This window comes from Lampetra fluviatilis, chromosome 9 (genome assembly GCF_964198595.1).
Source record: "Lampetra fluviatilis chromosome 9, kcLamFluv1.1, whole genome shotgun sequence".
Classification (NCBI taxonomy): Eukaryota; Metazoa; Chordata; class Hyperoartia; order Petromyzontiformes; family Petromyzontidae; genus Lampetra; species Lampetra fluviatilis.
The window spans coordinates 2,429,602-2,450,205 of record NC_136283.1 but is presented as its reverse complement, the minus strand read 5'-3'; the positions used below and the strand labels follow the sequence as shown (position 1 = coordinate 2,450,205).

The 20,604-nt window shown below is 48.3% G+C and overlaps 1 protein-coding gene across 1 annotated transcript in view; it reads left to right on the top strand.

Annotated features, from left to right (window-relative positions):
* LOC144934045 (tetraspanin-15-like) overlaps positions 1-11,299 on the top strand; it is a 34,159-nt gene extending 22,860 nt beyond the window's left edge. The window contains exons 4-8 of the mRNA XM_078859410.1: positions 790-885; positions 3,692-3,808; positions 6,743-6,796; positions 9,288-9,404; positions 11,020-11,299. Coding sequence (XP_078715536.1) covers positions 790-885; positions 3,692-3,808; positions 6,743-6,796; positions 9,288-9,404; positions 11,020-11,139 — 504 coding nt within the window. The 3' untranslated portion in view covers positions 11,140-11,299. The remainder of the gene's footprint in view (positions 1-789; positions 886-3,691; positions 3,809-6,742; positions 6,797-9,287; positions 9,405-11,019) is intronic.
* The last annotated feature ends 9,305 nt before the right edge of the window (positions 11,300-20,604 follow it).

Sequence of the window (20,604 nt, the reverse complement as noted above, 5' to 3'; positions counted from 1 at the left end):
TGAGGTCACGTCCGGGCTCATTCCCGGGCATGAGCTTGAACCCCTGCAGTCGTCCTTCTTTAACATTGTCTCAAGGACGTATTCACTTCTTCCTGTGTCACATTGGTGAGCACGCGAGACTCCTGGACTTTGCTATATTTTCCGCGTAACAGAAGTCTGCGTCGCTGCTTGTACCATGTGCTGTAGCAGGCGAGAGCCCGGTGAGACTGGAAATATCTTCTGCAGGGGACACTTGGGATGCTGAGAATTTGGAAGGAAATGCATTTTTCATTATGAACGCAAATACAAATTGTGCAGCTTCCTCTGTAATTAAGATTTATAGTAATAAAATATGTCAACATAACAATTGGGTACATCAGTGATATACTTGTCGCCAAGTAATCATTCAGGGGGTGTGGGGTTCTCTAAATGTGAGTGACATCTCCAGGACAGGACAAATCGTTTAAGCATGGTTGACATTCCTCCACGAATGTTAATGAATGGAGCAGAAAGTCCGTGACTCTTTATGCAAGCGGCGTTTGAGCGCTATTTGCACATCATACGCTTCCACTGCCTGCTCGCTTCGGTATTGCGTGGACGTTTCTCTGCCCCGATCTCGGCATCCTCGTGCCTCCGTGCGTTTCCCCGCAATAATAATTGAAAGCGCCGAGAATTTCACCCGCGCTGGCTTCACGGTTACCCGCACACCATCTTATTTAAAAAAATGGAGAGTCCGGGAGCTTGCCGGTGTGAGCATATAACGTTGGCCTGTAATCGCGCAATATTTCTCCTTTTTATTGTTGTGCGCAGACCCAAGGCTTTATTAACGACAACATCCGAAAGGGGATAGAGAATTACTACGACGACCTGGATTTCAAGAACATCATGGATTCCGTTCAGCACAAGGTGCCGTTTCGACAACAGAAGTCCTTCTCTCGCAAACGGATCGTTCCGTCTAAAAGTTTAAGACGGAGCATAATGGTCAATGATTATCTCAAAGACTTTAAAATATTTGAAATGGTCTGCCACTAAGTGCTGTGCAGAACGTGAATCTCTTTGGGGCCATTATTTTATGCGGCTGGCTGTACGGCGAGCAATTTAATGGTTTAGACGGCACAGGATGGCCATGTGCAAGAGTGCTCGGGTTCGTCCGCTGAACTTTTAAGCCGAGATTTTGGTACGTAATAACAATGTGAAGAATAGTTGCATGTTGTTGAACTTCTTTCCTGTACCGTACTAATGGGAGGTACTAATATATCAATGTCGTGGTTTTTTAAATTGGCTGCTTGATAATGTTTTTTTTTTCCCTGTGAGAGATTCCATTGCCATTGATCAACATGAGTCAATGATTGGTAACATTTGGAAAACTGTTTGCTGTCTGTGAACAGACAGCCTGCCCTTGACTCTTTGCTGTTATGTGGTGCTCAGCGAGAGCTGTGGCATAGTGATTAGCACACTGCACCATGAACGTGGTGACCTAAGTTCGATTCCCAGCCTTGGCTAACGTCAGCGGCAAGTGATATCTGAACCGGTCCTGTGCTGACCAGTGTGGTGATGTGTGCTTGCATAACTCCCACAACCAACAAGGTCTGGTAAAACATTCATGCAACAGTGGATTGACAAAGCGCTGTAAATGTATCATTCCCCCCAAAGCTCCCAGGCAATGTATTTCATAAAATATGAAAATGTACAACCCTTGATCGATCCACTGTTGGATGAAGGCCTCACCACGCCGTGTCAGTCACTAGAGTCCTTTGACCAGACTTCGCCACAGCTGTTCAGACCAAATTATGCATCTGCTACAAAGCCATCGCATGTTAATGGGTCATGGTAATGATGGCCATTGAAGTTGATGAGAGGACCAAAGAAAGAAACCTTCAAAGCTTTGATCTTGCGACGATGCAATACACGCGTAACGTCGCTTCGCTCTTAAAAGTTCAATTGAAACATTCAAAGCCCGCGTTGCACGAGCGTCCGTCACACCGGGGCCTCGCGCGTCGCACGGTGGCCCTCGCGCGTCACACCGGGCTGTCACACGTGGCACCGGGCCGTCACGCATCACACCGGGCCATCACGCATCACACCGGGCCGTCACACGTGGCACCGGGCCGTCATGCATCACACCGGGCCGTCACACGTGGCACTGGGCCGTCACGCATCACACCGGGCCGTCACACGTGGCACCGGGCCATCACGCATCACACCGGGCCGTCACACGTGGCACTGGGCCGTCATGCATCACACCGGGCCGTCACACGTGGCACCGGGCCGTCATGCATCACACCGGGCCGTCACACGTGGCACCGGGCCGTCATGCATCACACCGGGCCGTCACACGTGGCACCGGGCCGTCACGCATCACACCGGGCCGTCACACGTGGCACCGGGCCGTCATGCATCACACCGGGCCGTCACACGTGGCACCGGGCCGTCGCGCATCACACCGGGCCGTCACACGTGGCACCGGGCCATCACGCATCACACCGGGCCGTCACACGTGGCACTGGGCCGTCATGCATCACACCGGGCCGTCACACGTGGCACCGGGCCGTCACGCATCACACCGGGCCGTCACACGTGGCACCGGGCCGTCACGCATCACACCGGGCCGTCACACACTGCGCCCGTGCAGATTGCAGCTACCTCTCCACGAGCGAGGGCTGCCGCACGCGGCCCTTCGTGACCACTTGTCCGCTGCCTTTGTTTGTCTCGTTATTCAAGAGTAGTGGCGCAGCAGGTTCTCGTTAGTGCCCTCTGCTCCGGTGCTGTGGGGAAGGTGCAATGGCTGTTAACAGCTGCCACTGCGAGTCCAGTGCAATGTGGCCGGGTGCCAGCGAGAACGGGTTGAGTCACCTGTTCAGCTGCGGAGAGAGTGCTGTGCGAGTTGCCCAATGCGATGCGCGCTTTCTCGGCGCCCCCTGAGACGAGGAATGACACCGTCCGCAGTGATCTCCTGCTCGAGTGGCCTTTGAAGCGGTGCTCTTCTCCTCTTCGTAATACTGGGTGTTAGCATTTCCACATTGATATGTCAAGAGTAAGTCTAACCATCCGTCAAGCACTGTTGACTTCCCTGCAGGAGTCGTATTAATTGTATCGACACCCAGAGGGGGATGATGGGCAGAATCAATCCACAACCAGGATTTGAACTTGTAACCTTCCGATTGCAAGCCGCTCACTCTCCTGCTGTGCCACACGTCCAGAGTGCAGAGATGAAGTGTATGCATTGAAAATGGAAAGTGATGTTTGTGTGTGTGTGTAAATGTACAGTATGTCCAATCTTGGGAGGGAGAAGTGGAGTGGTGTAACCATGGTTAGCTATGCTGTGCCATTCTGGGAAAAATGTTTACCCATACTTCACCGCGCTGGTCAATACAGGTTGGTGAACGGGGCGGGGGCAAAGGACCAGTTCAGATATCACTCGCCACTAATGCCGGACGTGGTCTGGAATCGATCTCCAGCACCTTGCATGAATCACTGGACAGTCGCTCCATCCCCACGTTTTATATGGAGCAGAAAATACATTTCACTGCATGTAACTGAAATATGAGCAGTTAAAAAAAAAAAACATATATAGTGGCATGTTGAAGTTTAGTAAAACAATATATATATATATAACTAGACTGTGCTGTAAGCTTTGAGATATCAAGTGGAGCATTCTCGAACCGCGATTGTGAAAAGTGCTCATCGCTGCTAATTCCCTCAATCGCCGCAGTTCCAGTGCTGCGGCGGGCAGGACTACACCGACTGGAGGGTGAATGTCTATCACTCGTGCTCCTCGCCGGGCCCGGCCTCCTGCGGGGTGCCGTACACCTGCTGCGATGTGCTGGAGGTGCGGCGACCGGCGTGGTCGCGGTTGCACACGGAGAGAGAGCGCCGCCGCTGACGACGATAACGACGCCTATGACGACGCTGACGACGCTGACGACGCTGACGACGCTGACGACGCTGACGACGCTGACGACGCTGACGACGCTGACGACTTTGACGATGCTGACGATGCCTACGACGACGCTGACGATGCTGACGATGCCTACGACGACGCTGACGATGCTGACGATGCTGACGACGCTGACGACGCTGACGACGCTGACGACGCTGACGACGCTGACGACGCTGACGACGCTGACGACGCTGACGACGCTGACGACGCTGACGACGCTGACGACGCTGACGACGATGACGACGATGACGACGCTGACGACGCTGACGACGCTGACGATGACGACGCTGACGACGCTGACGACGCTGACGACGCTGACGACGCTGACGACGCTGACGACGCTGACGACGACGACGCTGACGACGCTGATGACGCTGACGACGCTGACGACGCTGACGATGCTGACGATGACGATGCTGACGACGCTGACGACGCTGACGACGCTGACGACGCTGATGACGCTGACGACACTGACGATGACGATGCTGACGATGCTAACAACAACGACGCCGACGATGACAACGCCCACACGCTTTTCGCTTTGCATGCAGACTCTCTTTTAAAACGCAATCAGAAATGAGATTGATGGCTTATAATGTGGAAATCAGAATCCGAATATTTTTTTAGACCGGAGGAGCTTGTCAAGCTCTTTTTTTTTTACAGATGTCCAGTTGGGGCTGGGCAAGAACGTCACAGGGGTGGGGGGGAGTACGAAACAAAAACATTCGGTCAACGTTGAACGAACTTTAAACCAGCGGTTCTCTCGTCCGTGGGTCGTGCGGGCTTTTCGGCATGGTTACTGTGCAGCATACAATTCACGGGGAGCATCGGCGCCGAGTTTCGAAACACATGCCTTACGTGCCCAAAGTATACTTGTACCGCAACATGAGAAACACGCCTTACTCACACAAAATATTATCATACAACAACATGACACACTTTCCGTACCAACACAACACATTCTGATACACGGCACGAAAAAGAAATGCTTACCAGAAAGCACACGAATACACAACGTGAAACGCATACCTTTCTAGCACCGCAGTGACTAAGTCGCATGGACATGTGTCCTCTAAGTATTGTGGCCAAAGTCACCTTGGTTGTGTGTTTGGGATGGAGGGTGGTCATGGAGGAGGGGGGGGGGCAATGTAGGAGACCCAGTGGTCTGTAGAAACCCACCGTTTTTAATTAACGTTCAACGCCCACACAGAGCGAGGGACGATTCGGTCTGCTTTTTGTCTGTCACGTGTTCTACTCTGGCTCTCACCCTCTGTGTATACGAGGCGAGGCCAGGGCTTCATTGAACTAATTTCCTCCATGTTGTCCAGCACCCCTCCAACTGGCCGCAGACAGTGGTCATGGGGTCTTCACCAAACTGGGAACTGATGCCAGTGCTAATTAACGTGCCAACATTTTTTTTTACTTGACTATGGCATGGGGCCGACATTCAACAATGGAGTACACGTGGCCCACATTATGTTTAACATTCCAAAAGTCAAGACAGTACTAAGTTTGAGATTGGTTCTTTTGCAAACGATACGGTCCATCAAGACAAGTGGATAAACATTGCGTCTGCTTTACATTCGGGAACAATTGAATCGCGCCCGGTTTTCTGCAAGCCGTTAGCTTCTGCAGTTAAACAGTATTTAGACAAGTGGATATTTTTTCTCACTCAAAATGTTCTAAATGCACGTGCCTTTTATTCAATTACTATATTACGTAAACTTTTACATGTCTCCTCATGTAATTATTTATGACAAAAGTTGCATTTGCGAAATGTATGCATTAGATTTATCCCTCTGCGTTTTCCATGCTGGCTCTGTTGCACATAACTTTTGCTTCTGCGCTGGGTATGCTTTCTAAACTCAGGTTTCCCTTGACTAATAAAAAAAAAATAGACTTTAACCCTCAAAGGGATTTTATCTGATTATCCATAAAGCACTTGAGCGTAAGTAATGCTAAAATGCTTCTCATCCTGTTGCTGCCACTTTCGACTTTTGTTACACTGAATATATTCTAAGAAAAACTAACCATTGATGTTTTGAATGGGTCATGAATAATTATCAGACGTATTTCCCCGTGCAATTCGGTGCATTTCAAAGCACCGCGTTGACAATTGACCTTTCATTTTGCAAGCATTTTACATGCGGGTCATGCATATCCAACCTTTAAAAATAATACAAAATATTCAGAATCTAATTTTAATGAAAGCTACATTATTAACCAGTGGCACATTTATTCAGCCTCACCTGGTGCTCGGCCCCCCTGGTTGAGACGGTGCAGTTTGCGTGCATCGCAGGTTTAGCTCCCTGTGGCGTAATGGTCAGATAATGGAATTGCAATGCAGAGGTTTGCCAGTTCCATTACATCTCCTGGCACGGCAGTTGAAACAAAGGGCGATGTTTCTCAAATCACGCCCGCCTCTGTCCACCCAGCAGTACATATATATGTATAAAAGTGCATCAGAGTTGATCGGCAGGTCGCGTACGGTGGGGCAAAGTGTGGGTACGCCCACGTCCCCCAACACACTTGGCCAGCGGGGTTAGAGTAGACCAAGTAACCTCTCGCGTTCGCTTCACCGGAGGCATTTCTACCAGCAGTAGAATGAGCAGGCAATTGCATGGCTGCACCTTTTAACCTTTCGCAGTCTAATACGCCGGCGTTGCTCCTTGGGCATGCATGTGATTAAAGGTCCTGTCCTTTAATTGATTCATCGGTCACCCTTTATTGCTGTCTGTTGGCCGAATCTGCTTCTGGAACAAGAGCCATGCCCCGCCAGTCCCTCTCGCTCGCATCTCACTCTCTCGCTGTGTTCCTCCACAGGGTTCGCAGCCTGTCAAAAACACGCAGTGCGGTTTTGGAGCCCTGAAACTGGAGGCAAGTGTTTTCATCGCCTGAGTTAGTTACGCAACACGCGCGCACACACAGATGTTTTCGGGAATGCTGCCCAGGGTTGCTGATGGTCAACGCGCTGGACTTGCAATTCAGAGTTCGTCGTTTCGATTCGGTCTGCCGGAGCGGCAGTTGAAGCGGTGGACCCACGCGTTCCTTGAATCGCCCCAGCCCCGGCGTCCGTCACGCGCAGCACGGTTTAAAGTGATTCCACCACACTCGTTGGGTCTTTCGGTAAAGTCGCGTAAATAGAAAAATAATGAAAAAAATCACGACGTTTCGATCGCAACACAAGCAATCGTCATAGGAGAGGCCACAAGACTCTCGAGATGGGGGCTCTCTAGAGCTCCCTCTAGCGGGCGGGCCTTCCGTCAGCAGTGGTGTGAGCAAGCAATTGCAGCGCTGCACCTTCACCTTTTACCATTACACACGTGTATAGGCAGTGGGCGCAGACCTTTGAAAACACTCATTGCCATTAAGACTGCTGTTATAGTGGTAAAATATGCTGATGGCTGACATATTGGGTCATGCTTTTTTAATAACAGAGAGGGAAGGTGTTAGGAAATGTTGATGGGCCCTATAGCACCATGGAGTGTAGCGGGGAAGAGCGGTAGTGCAGTGGTTCATTTCCTTTAGTCTGAACCCGGTGACCTTAGTTCGGTTCCCAGGCACGGCTAACATGTGGCGATTGACATCAGATCCTGCCCTGGTCAACTTCGCCATCATTCGCTGACCAACACAGCGTGGGGGGACCCCATCATCCAGCAATGTATTCACTCGGGCTGAAAGCTACTTTCACCACTTTCTCATCACTCTGTTGCATAACACAGCGATGAGCATACAGGCAGATCCATTTCTACAAACCACGCTGTCTCGGGCCATCTTTACAGGTTATTAAACATCGTCACCGTTGGTGAGATTTTGAACTGCAAAGTCGCTTTAATTCCTCCCTATTATTTGACGAGTCGTTCTGTAATATTTCTAATCCGGTGTGAACGGTGACGGTGGCGAGTTGTTTTGGTCTTCGCATGTACACTGCTGCCAACGGTGCAGTCCCTTGCACAAATTCGTTGGGCAGCGCGAGTCCGTACACAGCAATGAATGTTATTACATTCGAGAGAGGAGGGGGCATTTCAAGATGCTTGGTTCCTCATGTCAAGAGGCATCTGTTGCAGCGTCTGGGACACAAAAAATTAATTTGGTATGGGTGATTTGTTTGTATGTGGGCTGCTTGCAATGAATGGGCAGAGCAACAGAATAATTAGGTTTGATCTGATTCTCTCCACAGCTCTCAGTGGTATAAATAATATGTTGTTATTTTCCATTACCGGGCTAAATGTCACGCATTATTTTTTTAATATGGTGAATAATAAAAATACATTCATCTTTTTCTGGTTACCATTTTTGTGCAGTATGTATGCATTTGAGGTGGGCCGGTGGCATAGTGGTTTGCACGCACTGTGTTTTTAAATCCAGCAAACTGAGTTTGATTCCCGGCCGGGGTCTAACATCATTGGTGAGTGATGCCTGGCTCTCCCCCACTTTCACCAACCTGCACATGGCAAGCATGGTGAAGCATGATTAAACGTCCTTCATCCAGCAGTGGATCGACATGGCTGTACATACACGCATGGAATTAGTCCAATATCATATATGAAATGTAACGTGTTTTTGTTAACGGAGGTTTGTGTGTTCGTGTCGAGGAGAAATAATGTATCGGTTCATACACTGCGCTATATTACCTCAGTGGCCTGAGACTGATTCATGGCCATGCATTACAATAGCACCATCAACCTGGCCTGGACTTCTACGAGGTTAACTCTGCCTAAAAGATAACAACCCACTGCACTGTCAATATCTGTACAAGAGAGGCAAAGACAACAGGGAGTGGATTATGCTGGCCCCACCACCCCTTCGTTTGCTATTTTAACCTCAATAGTCACTCACGAATGTCACGGTAAACCAGGAGTCTATCTGAGCAAGGTGAAACAATGGTATCTTTGGCAATATTTCTAAATGTAATACCTTAGACTTGCCATGGGCACGTGTGTGTGTGTGTGTGCGCATCGCTCCTTTGCACTCGATTGTTGCTGGGGGGCAGAGGAGCGATGCTCACAACAACGAACAGCGCTCCGGGGCTGATTCAACAATCTGGCAACAGCGGGGAGCACAGGTGGTACAATTGGCCAGGTCATCTCAATCGGCTAACTCGTAACACCTGGGTCTTTCCCGTGACCTCCTGCAAGCAAGCCTTCCAACACTTCACGTGTCGGCCTCAAAGAATGCACTTGGCCTGGTACAAGCACTTGTGGTGACAGCACCACCACTTAATGGCGAATGGCGCCTGTGTGGTTGCCGCTCTTGACGCTGCTGCTGCTGCTGCTGCTGTTGTGACCTGGTGTCTGCTCCCGTGTGTGTGCGTGTGTGTGCGTGTGTGTGCGTGCGTGTGTGTGCGTGCGTGCGTGCGAATGTGCAGCGGCTGCAGCTACGGGGTCAGATCTACACGCGGGGCTGCGTGGACGCGCTGCTCATCTGGCTCATCGACCACTACACCGTCATGGCCGCCATCCTGATGGGCTTCCTCGTGCCTCAGGTTAGAGGGCTCCCTCTGGCATTGAACATGTCCCGACATTCCAATTGGACATGACCACCCCGACAATCCTCTCCGGCACTGTGCGGTTGCCGTTTTTGCTGCTGTTATTGACATTTTCAGTTTCTATCACTGTTGTAAAGCAAAGGAATGCCAGCACAATCACCACCGCCATTAGCAGTTCCTATTTCTGTCACTGACATAATCAGCACCATCATTAACCGGAATTTTTTTTAATCGACAACATAATTAGGCATGTCACATTACATTTCCTCATCATCATCATCATCAATGATTACACCGTTTTTGGATGAAGGCATCCCCATGCTGTTGCCATTTCACAAAGTGCTATGAGTCCAACATCCATCTCACCTAACAGAGGAGCCGATTCATCTTCTTGGTTTTTTCGGTAAGTCACGTAGAATGGAAAAAATAAAATAATAAAAATAAAACATAATAAAATAATTCTCACGACGTTTCGGCCACAACGCAAGCAGCCGTCCTCAGGTGAAGAACAGGTATGTCGAGAAGTCAGACTCTGAGGACGGCTGCTTGCGTTGTGGCCGAAACGTCGTGAGAATAATTTTATTATGTTTTATTTTTATTATTTTATTATTTCCATTCTTCGTGACTTTACCGAAAGAACCAAGAACATGAATCCCTGCAGTCACGAAAGCTTTAAATCGAGAGGAGCCGATCTCATTGCTCCAACTCTGCAGCGTTCATCACAATCGTCATGGGCGTGTTTTCTCCTTCGGCTGCCATTCCATCACCAGTTTTGTCCATGAGTCATCAACCCTTTTGGAGATGTGTCCTGCCCATGGCCAATTTCTAAGTAAAAAATGTACCAGTACGTGCCATTTGTATCGTGACCTATATAGCCACGATTGTCACCAAGGTCTGTACCAGTATATATCTGTACCATCACAGGACACCCATTAAACGGAGCCTAACAGCTTTTGGCGGCGCTTCCTGCTGAAATTAATGAAATCTTATCTAAATCTATACATCTATTTTCCTTAGCGGTCTGTAATTTGTGTTTGTTCCCTTATCCATGTGTTCCCCTTTCTCTCTCGAGTGTTATTCTAAGCGTGTATTTGTCTCCGCTTCTTTGCACATCCTTGCAGCATTTGTTCCGTATTCTCTGTCAGTGCCCCTGTTGCCGTAACCCATATTTCGTCAGCGGGTAATAAACACCAGGTGGATACTTCCATCTCTTGCCGTGACACCGTTATCACAATCGGGACAAAATTGTGGGAGAGAAAAAAAACTACAATAGCAGAAGAAGATCACCAATAATAGAGGTTTTTGGGTGGTAGATCGTGTAAATATATAAATGTGTCGTTAAACCGCCACCACCCGACAAAGCCAATTAGTAAGGTTCGTCACGTAAACAGAACGTGGCCAATTCGTTACCAGTACAGCACACCGGTGTGTGTTGGAGAGCCAAGCCACAACATTTACAATCTGAGTACGACGTTTCACCAGTAATTACAACTAGCCTCATCAAGCACACGCCGATTTGCTGTACTAGTAACGATGTTCTGTTAACGTGACGAACCTCACTAATTGGTTGTGCCGGGTGGTGGCAAGTAATGTGGCTTTGTTTGCATTGCAGCTTGCCGGCATAATTCTGTCGTGGTGCTACATCGGACGGCTAGAGGACATCATTCTGCAGAACGAGCAGCAAAAGCAAGAAGAAGCTCGTGATGCGTTCATAGAGGAAGCAGAGGCGTGAACAGAAGACGTCACATACTGTGTTGCACTGCACGCACGACCACGCACGTGTGCGTACACGAACGCACGCACGCACGTATGTACGCACGCACGTATACACTCCAGCATTCATACGCACAAGCGCCATGACAAAGATCTACATCGCAACAGTTGTAAAATAAAAAAATAATGCTCATATCGCTCTGGTATATATTAATAAAACGTGTGCAAGTGTGTGCAACATGCCTATATGAATAATTGGGAGAATTTTGTTTCATTTTATTTAATAGAAAGTCGTAATATTTCCCGCACCTCCAATTCGCGAGGTTGACTATGTACGGTGCGAAAGAAGTTCAGCATACATTACAACTTGTACTGTTTGAATAGCAGAGGCAAGTTTTACATAAAAAAAAAACGTGCTGAAAAGCTCCGATGCTTTTCCGATGCTTTTATTCTATTTCCATCGCCGAGTTATCCCACGTGCACAATGTGAGTTATTTAATCAAGAATTTATTTGGGATGGAGGATATTAAGATGATATTACGGCAAAAAACACGCGCAAGGACTTTGTAGTTGCCATTAAAAACACACCGGATTTTACAAACAAACTATAGAATAGTCTAAAAACCTACCTCCCAATGTTTTGCTCTTTCATGATCACGTCAAAATAGAAAATGTGCTTTGAACAAGTCCATTTCCAAAATGTCACATTTTATATACATTTCATTTTTAGTACGAATGTGAGTCTTGATTTGTTGCGCGTATGCGCCACTTCCAACGCAGTATCACAAAAAGTCATCGTCAATCATCGTCATTTTACATAATTGCGAATCTTTGTTGTCACATTGTGCAAGATGAGTCTCCCAAGCTGCTTTTACTCACTGCTTGTTTGCCTCTCCGTGAAAAATGAGACACCGCTTCAAACCGCGTCTCTCTCTCTCTGACTTCACCAAATACCACTGGAAGCTCCCTGCATTCACGCCACACGTCTTGACTTGCATGCAAATGATCATGGTGGGCTTTTTTTGTGTTCACATTTTTTTGTTTTGTTTTAAAGTTGTTGGTTGAATGGCGTTCATGAGCTCACACATCTGTGTGAAGCTGCCCCCCCCCCTTCCCCAACTCGATGATGGCTAAGAGACACACTTTTATACGTGTTTTAAATTAAATTATAATGCACCCGTCGGCAAACTATTAATGCCTATTTAATTATTCAATCGGGGCAAGTAATGTTTTGTTAATTGTGGCACAATTGCTTGGGGGTCCTTTCCAGGAGCATTTAATGGAGACTTTTACTCCACACGATGTGGCACGTGGCCTTTTAATTAACAGCAGGGCTTTGAGATTTAAATGTTTAATACCCGATTAATGACTTGACTTTGAAATAAAAAGTAATGGATCACTGTGTTTTAGTCGAAAGGTCTGTCAACATGTATTGGAACTGGTTGCGCTGTTTTGCCTACTAACTCATCGCGGTTAGACTTCTATTTAACTAGTTCAACAAAGTTATAAGCGGCCTTATTTAACCAACTAATGTCACGCATAATTTCACTTGACGAATCCACGCACATTTGTGCGTAGATCTATAATGCAGTGAAATTGGTGCGTGATTATTTCGCATGCTGCTTTTCAATATAGCGCACGATCATTTAGGGGCTCAATTTTTCTGACAATGCGGCAGGAATGTTTCATCACCGATCAGTACCAAGCTGTGCGCAATATGCGGCACTCTACCTGCTACAATTGCCGAGTGCAAGGCAGCGCAATGCTCCTTCAGAAATGTTTCACTTTTAAAATCTATGCCCAGAGTGATGAAGGCCTTGCCTCGCCATCTCGTCCCAATGACCAGGGCCAGGTTAATCTTCTTGGTTCTTTCGGTAAAGTCACGTAGAATGGAAATAATAAAATAATATACGCTGCCAAGCCTGGTGGTGTTCATTCAGACGCTGTCTTTCTGACAGACCTGTTCTTCACCTGAGGACGGCTGCTTGCGTTGTGGCCGAAACGTCGTGAGAATTATTTTATTATGTTTTATTTTTATTATTTTATTATTTCCACTGTACGTGACTTTACCGAAAGAACCAAGAAGATGAATCCCTGCAGTCACGAAAGCTTTACATCGAAATTCAGGGCCAGGTTGATGAAGGAGAGAGTGGGTTTAGGGGCAGGTTCGCATATCGCCACTGATGATAGCCGTGGCTAGGAATCGAACTCGCAGCACCGGACTCAGAAAGCGATTCGCGAGCCACCGTTTCATCGCTCCACTTGTGTCCGGTCGCGTGCACCCCGTACACGGTGTGCCACACGTGCATTTAAGCAAGAAACATAAGCGTACGCATTGCCTCCTTCGCATCTGTCCCTCTGCAGGAAATATTAAGAGTAATTTAGACACCTCCTATCAGCGCCCACAGCCTTCTGGGAGTGCAGTTTTTGAGCAAGATCTTTTCAACACAAGGAAACTGGACTCTTGTTGACATTTAATGTCTCGTAAGCAGTCGGGCTTGCTTGAACCAATGCTGGTGACCGGGTTAGGTGTGTACTGTATCGGGAAATTGTTTTGGTTTGGATATTCACCGACAACACTAATGATTATTTTATTTCTGTTTGTTGCTCATCCAATTAGCACCCCGCACCTCCGATTAATACGGTTGGCTACGTACGGTGCGAAAGCTGTTCAACATAACGTCCATATGTTCGTATGTACACAGGAAATGGTAACATGTTCCGTACCGAAATAATCCCGGTGGCATTTTGGGACAATGGCTCTTTGTAGCCCTCGAAAGGTACCTTGAAAAATGTTGATGTAATACGAAGAAAGGGCATTATTGCCCTAAGACATTTCCCATGATATACTTTTCCTTTTAAGGCCTCCGTGTTGTCATTGGCGAATGTGAGTTGTGTTATTTCGTGATTGTGCACCATTGCACACACAGGGTCACCAAATAATGTATTGTGAAAAAAATAACCTGCTTTCCCTTGTTACCCAGGCATCTCGCTGAAATCTCAATGGGCCCTGGCCGAGTAAAACACAGCCCACTTAGCAGTGCAGTATGTATGCATCGCCTGTCTGCTCCAACACATGCACACATATCATACCTGTGCACCGGCAACTCTTCTTTTCTGCGCCGCATGAATCATTTACTGCAAGACAGGCATTTAGATTGCATTGATGTCCATGATGGTGCTTTACCCAGGAAAGCTGCGCTCGAGTCTCATGACTTTTTTTTCAGCAGGGCCCTGCCAAGTTTTTGCAGTCGGGGGGGGGGGGGGGTGCAATGATTGCCACGAATAATCACAATTGAGTAATCTGCGGTGCTACTCTTCAAATGTGGACCATGACGCCGGCAGTCAATGATAAATGATCCGCGCGCTCGCCTTCGAAGCGCTCTGCATTGCGACGTCACACACATGGCACACGTCTGTGGCCTCCATCCCATCAAGCGCTGCATTGATCGGTTTGGGAATCCATCAGCGCTGGGAGCGGTCCAGGGCATTCACCCTCGTGTGGTGGCCAACGCGGGGTCGCGTCGAACCGTGCGATGGGGGAACACAGCGGCCGCCTCCGTCGCATTGTGCACCACCACATGGGGGTAGCCAAACGTGGAGCGGGTGGGCACGTGACCGAGCCGGGGATTGAGGTACAGAAAAACAATTAAAGGTGCAGCCCTGCAATGAATTGCGAAAGCCATTGCTGGTGAAAACAAAAAAAAACATCTGAACTTGAGGGATCTCTAGAGGGAGCCGCGACCGCGTGTTTTGCCCGACTCTTCCACGCCAGCGAGATGTCTTTGAAAGGGGATGGGAGTAGCGACACTTTATCCCACCACACGCAACCTTTCAGTCGACTGGTGTACCCATTAATTCTACCGGGTGGACAAAGGCGGGTGGCTAAGGATAACTGCCACGCCAGGAGATCAAACCGGCGACCTCTGATTTGTAAGTCGAGTGTGATGAACACAACACCAGGGGCAATGACATAACACCGCTGGCAAGGAATGCAAATTGGCTGCCCCCTTTCCAAATGCCCTCGTCAACAGTCCACTTGCGCCTGGGTCCCCTCTGCTCCGTGGATCCCGCTGTAATTGCGCTGGTCCTCTTACTTCGTTGCGACGAAACCGGTGGCGTGGTACCCAGCCGTGGCAGACAGTCTGGCTGTAGCCTCGGGGAGCTGAGGTCACATTCGCAGATGGCATAAGCAGCTGCTGTCAAAGACTTGTGTGATGCATCTTTATCAGTGCCAGCCAGCCAGCTTGCGTGGGTCTGGAATGATTTGTGTGTGTGTGTTCATTATACACAGGTCTCGTGGGGAAATATTTACCGCAAATCTGCCCCAGAAAATATGAAATAAAGCCCTGTGCGTGACCACGTCGCCCGAAATGCGCCCAGTCCCCCCCAGGGCCAATGCCTAAATGTCACCTATTATAGACATTTCCTTTTCAAGGCCACAGTGTTATTGACGAATGTGTTGAGTTGTTTTTTTTATAGTTGAGCCCTGTGAGTAATTGGTTAGCAGAGTTCATGAGATGCGTGGAAGTTAGGAGATGGCAATACGGCACTAGAAGCTTGACTCGATCCATGCGGATGTTGGAGCGCTACCCAAGATCGATTGTGCGTGGGTTTTCTCCGGGCACGCTGGCTTTCCCCCACGCGTCACTCAATGAAGCCCTGCTGAACGCTCTTAAAACAGAGTCTTGAGGTTCCGTGTTGTTTAAAAGAGAAGAAATAAATGGCGTTGCACGCTGCGCTGTACATAGGTCTTGAATGGTGTATTTTCATCCTGCACAGGTGTTGAACAAACCACGTACACACACGCACCCATATTACGTGCTCTACATGGGGACTGAATGAATTCGCGTTTGCGTGTGCATTCCACAGGGGTATTGCGGTGTTTCCAACACGGCAATGCGATGTGCTTGCTATACACGGGTGGCGAGTGAATGGTGTGTGTCTTTGGGATGGGAAGCGTCAGTGTAACAGTTAGCGCGCCACGCACTTGTCGACCCGAGTTCGATTCCCTCTCAATGCCAAAACCAGTGACGATTTTATCTGAACCGATCCTGGGCCTCCGCTACGTCGACTCAGCCTCAAATGAGCACCTGGAGTGGTGTGTAAACATTGCCATTCGGGAGACAAAGGCGGCCGGGCGTGGTGCTCGCCACACGCCTCTCATGTGCCGTGCCACCTTCATAGGTGATGCCTAATGGCACTTGCCCCAACAGTCTGTTACATGCTATACGGGGAATCTTTGTCTTTGTGGTATGCACATGGGTCCGGTATCGTGTATGCGCATATATGAGGTACATGTTTATATATATAAATATATAAATTGTACTTGTGTAGAGAGATTGAATGCGTCTACACCACATGGGTTTTTAATAAACGGTGTGTGAGTGTGCGTATAGCGCTTTGGTTATCGAACTGGGCGGTGAACCCGATGACCTGATTATCACTCACTACCAACTTGAGTGGCTAATATCTGAACCAGCCCTGCACCTACCTTTGGTCGACATTGCCTCGGATAAGTAGCTGTCAATTTTTTCTAAGCATCACCACTGGGGAGATAAAGGCGGCCGGAGTGGTGATGTTCACACTAATCCCTCGTGTGCCCTGCAGACCTTCATAGGCGCGCTCGCTAATGCCACTTGTCCTAACAGTCTGTTAAGGCGCCGTCCATAAATGACGTCACGCGATTTTGGACGATTTTTTACCCCCCCCCCCCCACTTCGTCACACGGCGTCACAAAAAGTCAGACCCCCCTCAAATATGACGTCACAAAGCTCTGCCCCCCCCCCCCCCAAAAAAAACATGCTTCAAATCGCTTTAAACTATTGTCATTGTAGTGTGTTTTTAATGTGGCGTTGCACTCTGATGTTGTAGGAGAAAACATTTATTAAAAAGTAAATTTAATTAAGTAGAACGTGTTGTCTATATTTATTTAAAGTTGCGCATTTTCATGTGACGTCACATTTCTCAAACCCCCCCCCCCTCGTCACACATCGTCACAAATGTCTGAACCCCCCCCCCCCCCCCCCTAGGTGCGTGACGTCATTTATGGACGGCCCCTAAGGCCGGAGATTGTATAAAACACATGCGCACATATACGTGGGTCTTGAATAAATTGTGTAGGTATGTATATTACTGTCCAGTATAAGTGTGTTCTATTTTTATTGTTTATATGGACCATATCAGTGTGTCTGCCATATATAGCGACGCTTGTGTTCACCCACGAGCATTAACCCGGCGTTAATTTTCCACTCGCGAGGTCTTTCCCTCACCTGTCCTGACAACAGAAGCATTCGTGTGTGCATCGCGACGAAGCGTCACGGCGTGACAATGTTTTGTTGTTGCGGCCTCTTGGAGGGGATGCAAAAGAAACCCTCTCCGAGTTGCTCCTCGCCTATGCGATTGAAACACAATTTAGTTTTTTTTTTATTGTACCATGTAAGGCCCACTGAGCTACGTTGGCTCTTTTTTTCAGAAGCGACTTGGCCACAAATGATAGCTCAACGAGGTGGTTCATCGCGTGGAAATGTAAGGCAGCCAAATCCTCTAAACGCGTGTTTATAAATGCGGAGGGGAAAACCGGAGGACTCGGAGAAAAATCCCGACGAACACGGGGAGAGAGAGAGACGCAGACTCGAAATACACAGCAGCAGGCGTCAGGGTCGTAATGGAACCCACGACCTCCCGTATACCAGGCGAGGTAGCTACCATCTCCTAGCCACCGTGGCGCCGCAGGAGGTGAAACACAAGAAGTCTGTCCATGTGGCGCGCCTCACCTCTGCTCGCCGCCGTCCTCGTGGGTCGTCTGGGAACGCCAAGCGGCTGGGAGCTCCGTGTCGCTGCAGACAGTGGCGGTGCCACGGCGTGATTAGGGGGCCCGAAGCAGAAATTCATTTGGGTGCGCCACACGACTGCAAACATGTGCTGGGAAAAGGCACGTAAATTAATGACGCCACAGTTGTGTGACATTATTAAATCACTAGACGAATTACATTTGTTTTAATAGTGTTATTTGAATGACCAGATTTGTTTGATTGTATGAGGCTCTGAGTTCGATTTGGTGTATCCAAATATATGTTTTTTTAAATCATGAATTGCGGGCTCCACGTGATTCTTAGGACGCTAAGCTTTTGCTTAGATTGCCTATGCCTATTGCCTTCGGTAACAGAGGTTACCTCGGGTCGGCAGGACTTTGCGCAGGTGAACTCACAGCGATTTCACATTTGGACATGACAGTAACTCCGTGGCTGAGTTGTGGGTGCAGTGAGATGAAGGGGAATGGGCTGGATGTCGCGTCCCCTCATGCTTGCCCGGCCATTCATCAAAGTCGAACCACATTATACCACGTGCGACACAGATCTGAGAAATTGAGCATGAGCAGGTGATCGCATGACCTCTGCGACCAAAAAACAAACGCACTCCCTAACTTAAACACAAGTGAGAAAGTTACAAGTGCGGCATAGAGCGATGGAATCGAGGATGTTTTTTTTTTACGTAATGAAGAGGGACAAAATGAATTATTCAATTTCCTGAAGAATCTCCCAGCTTGTGGTGTAAATCATCGCGCATCGTGGTGAAGAACGCACAGCAGAAAACAAAAACACATCGTAGAGCTGCACAACACAACCGCAATCACCTACGCAGTGGTAAAACTTTACATATTCTTCACGTCAGCCTTAATGAAAACAACACAGGGGTTGGCGTTGCTTTCTGAAAGTTGAACCAAACTGCACTCGTTCTCCTGAGAATTTATCTTTTATTTCCATGACCGTTGACGACAGTCTATTAGCACCAGATTTATGAGCTCACGGTTTTCGGCGGTGGGGGGGGGTATATTTGTGTAAAAATAAATAAATTGGACGGCTGAAAGTGGAATTTTCTTTTTTTCTAAACCGATAGCAGCAAATGGAGCAGCAGCGCTGCCGCCGAGCCTACAAGTGACACGGCGCTGACGGCCACCGACTGTGAATGCGTTCCACGGGAAGCGTTTGGCAAATTAAAGACGGCCAGGTGGGGTTCGCGTCAGAGGTCGCAAACGGGTTTTGATTCCTTACCCGTACCCGTACCCGGCCGCACCAGGGTCGCAAACGGGTACCCGTACCCGGCCGTACCCGTACCCTACCCGTACCCGGCCGGGTACGGGTAGGGTACGGGTATCGGGTACCTGATTGCGACCTCTGGGATGAAGCCATGTTGCAGGCGCGGGTGGGTTGATTCTAGGAACTTGAATTGTGAGAAGAGACAAGACGTTGGGAAATGAGAGAGAAACGGAGACTCACCAGTAACTCACGGCCTACCCCGGCTACCCATACCCGGCCGCACCAGGGTCGCAAACGGGTACCCGTACCCGTCAATTTGTGCGTGAGTGTGTTTGAAATGTATCGTGTGTGTGTGCACGCAGAGATCTTGCTGACGCATATCTGTGTTGCTTTATATCGAAAAGGAGAACAGCCGTTGTGTTGTGTTTGCTACTGAAGGTTTCAGTTTGCAAGTTTGGGGCCGTTTGAATTTAAGTTGGTATTTTCCACGATCTGCTTGTTCTATGAGATGCACGCTTATCAATATCTTCTCACGTATGCATGTGTCGCTTTATGTTGAAATGAGAGATATGGTTAATGTGTGTGCCACAAAGGTTCCGGTTTTTAAGTTTTATGCAATTTGGATTTTAAGCGATGTTGCCATCACCTGGATATTCTATGGCCGCTTTTTCAATGCACCATCTCTAAACATAATGGTAGTGACAACACTTTATGCAGACACAAAGAAAGAGTGCATTGTATCCTCACAGTTACTATAAGTCGAGGTGAGCAGTGGTGCAGTAGTTAGCACACTGCACGATGATTCCCAGCCACGGCTAACAATATTGGTAAATAATAGCTCAACCAGTCCTGGGCCTTCTCTCTCCTCAACCAACCCACAGTGACCAGCGTGTTGAAATATGGTCATATAATTCCCTTTATGCTATTTTAAAATAATAGCAAAAATTGCATCTTTGCCATATTATCTAAGCTTGTCTGCCTTTGGCAAACCTAATATATGCCACAATGTTGCGAGGTAATTTGACATAACAAGAAGAGAAATGTGTTCTTTCCGCGGAAGATGCCACTTTCCCAGCAGTGCCTGGCTGCCAAGACCACTAACTAACTGCTGAACCCGGGAATTCCTCTCATATTTCACATCTTCGTGAAATGTGGCATGCGACATGCCCAATTGCGAATGCGCGCATTTGCACGTGAGAAGGTATACAGGGGGTTGGGTCTGTCTGGGCAGACACTGCTGGAGGTATGAGGAGGCAGAGTGACACAAACAGCGGGAGGCCAGGGGATGATAATAAAATGCCATGTGTAAAGGTCAGCACCGTCAAAGGAAGCGAATCCCAATTCACTTTTAATTGTTTATTTATGAAGGCTGGCTTAACTCTTCCAGTGTCACTGGGAGAGCAGAAGACCCAAGTCGGAGCCTCCCTTAGATATCCGACAAAAGC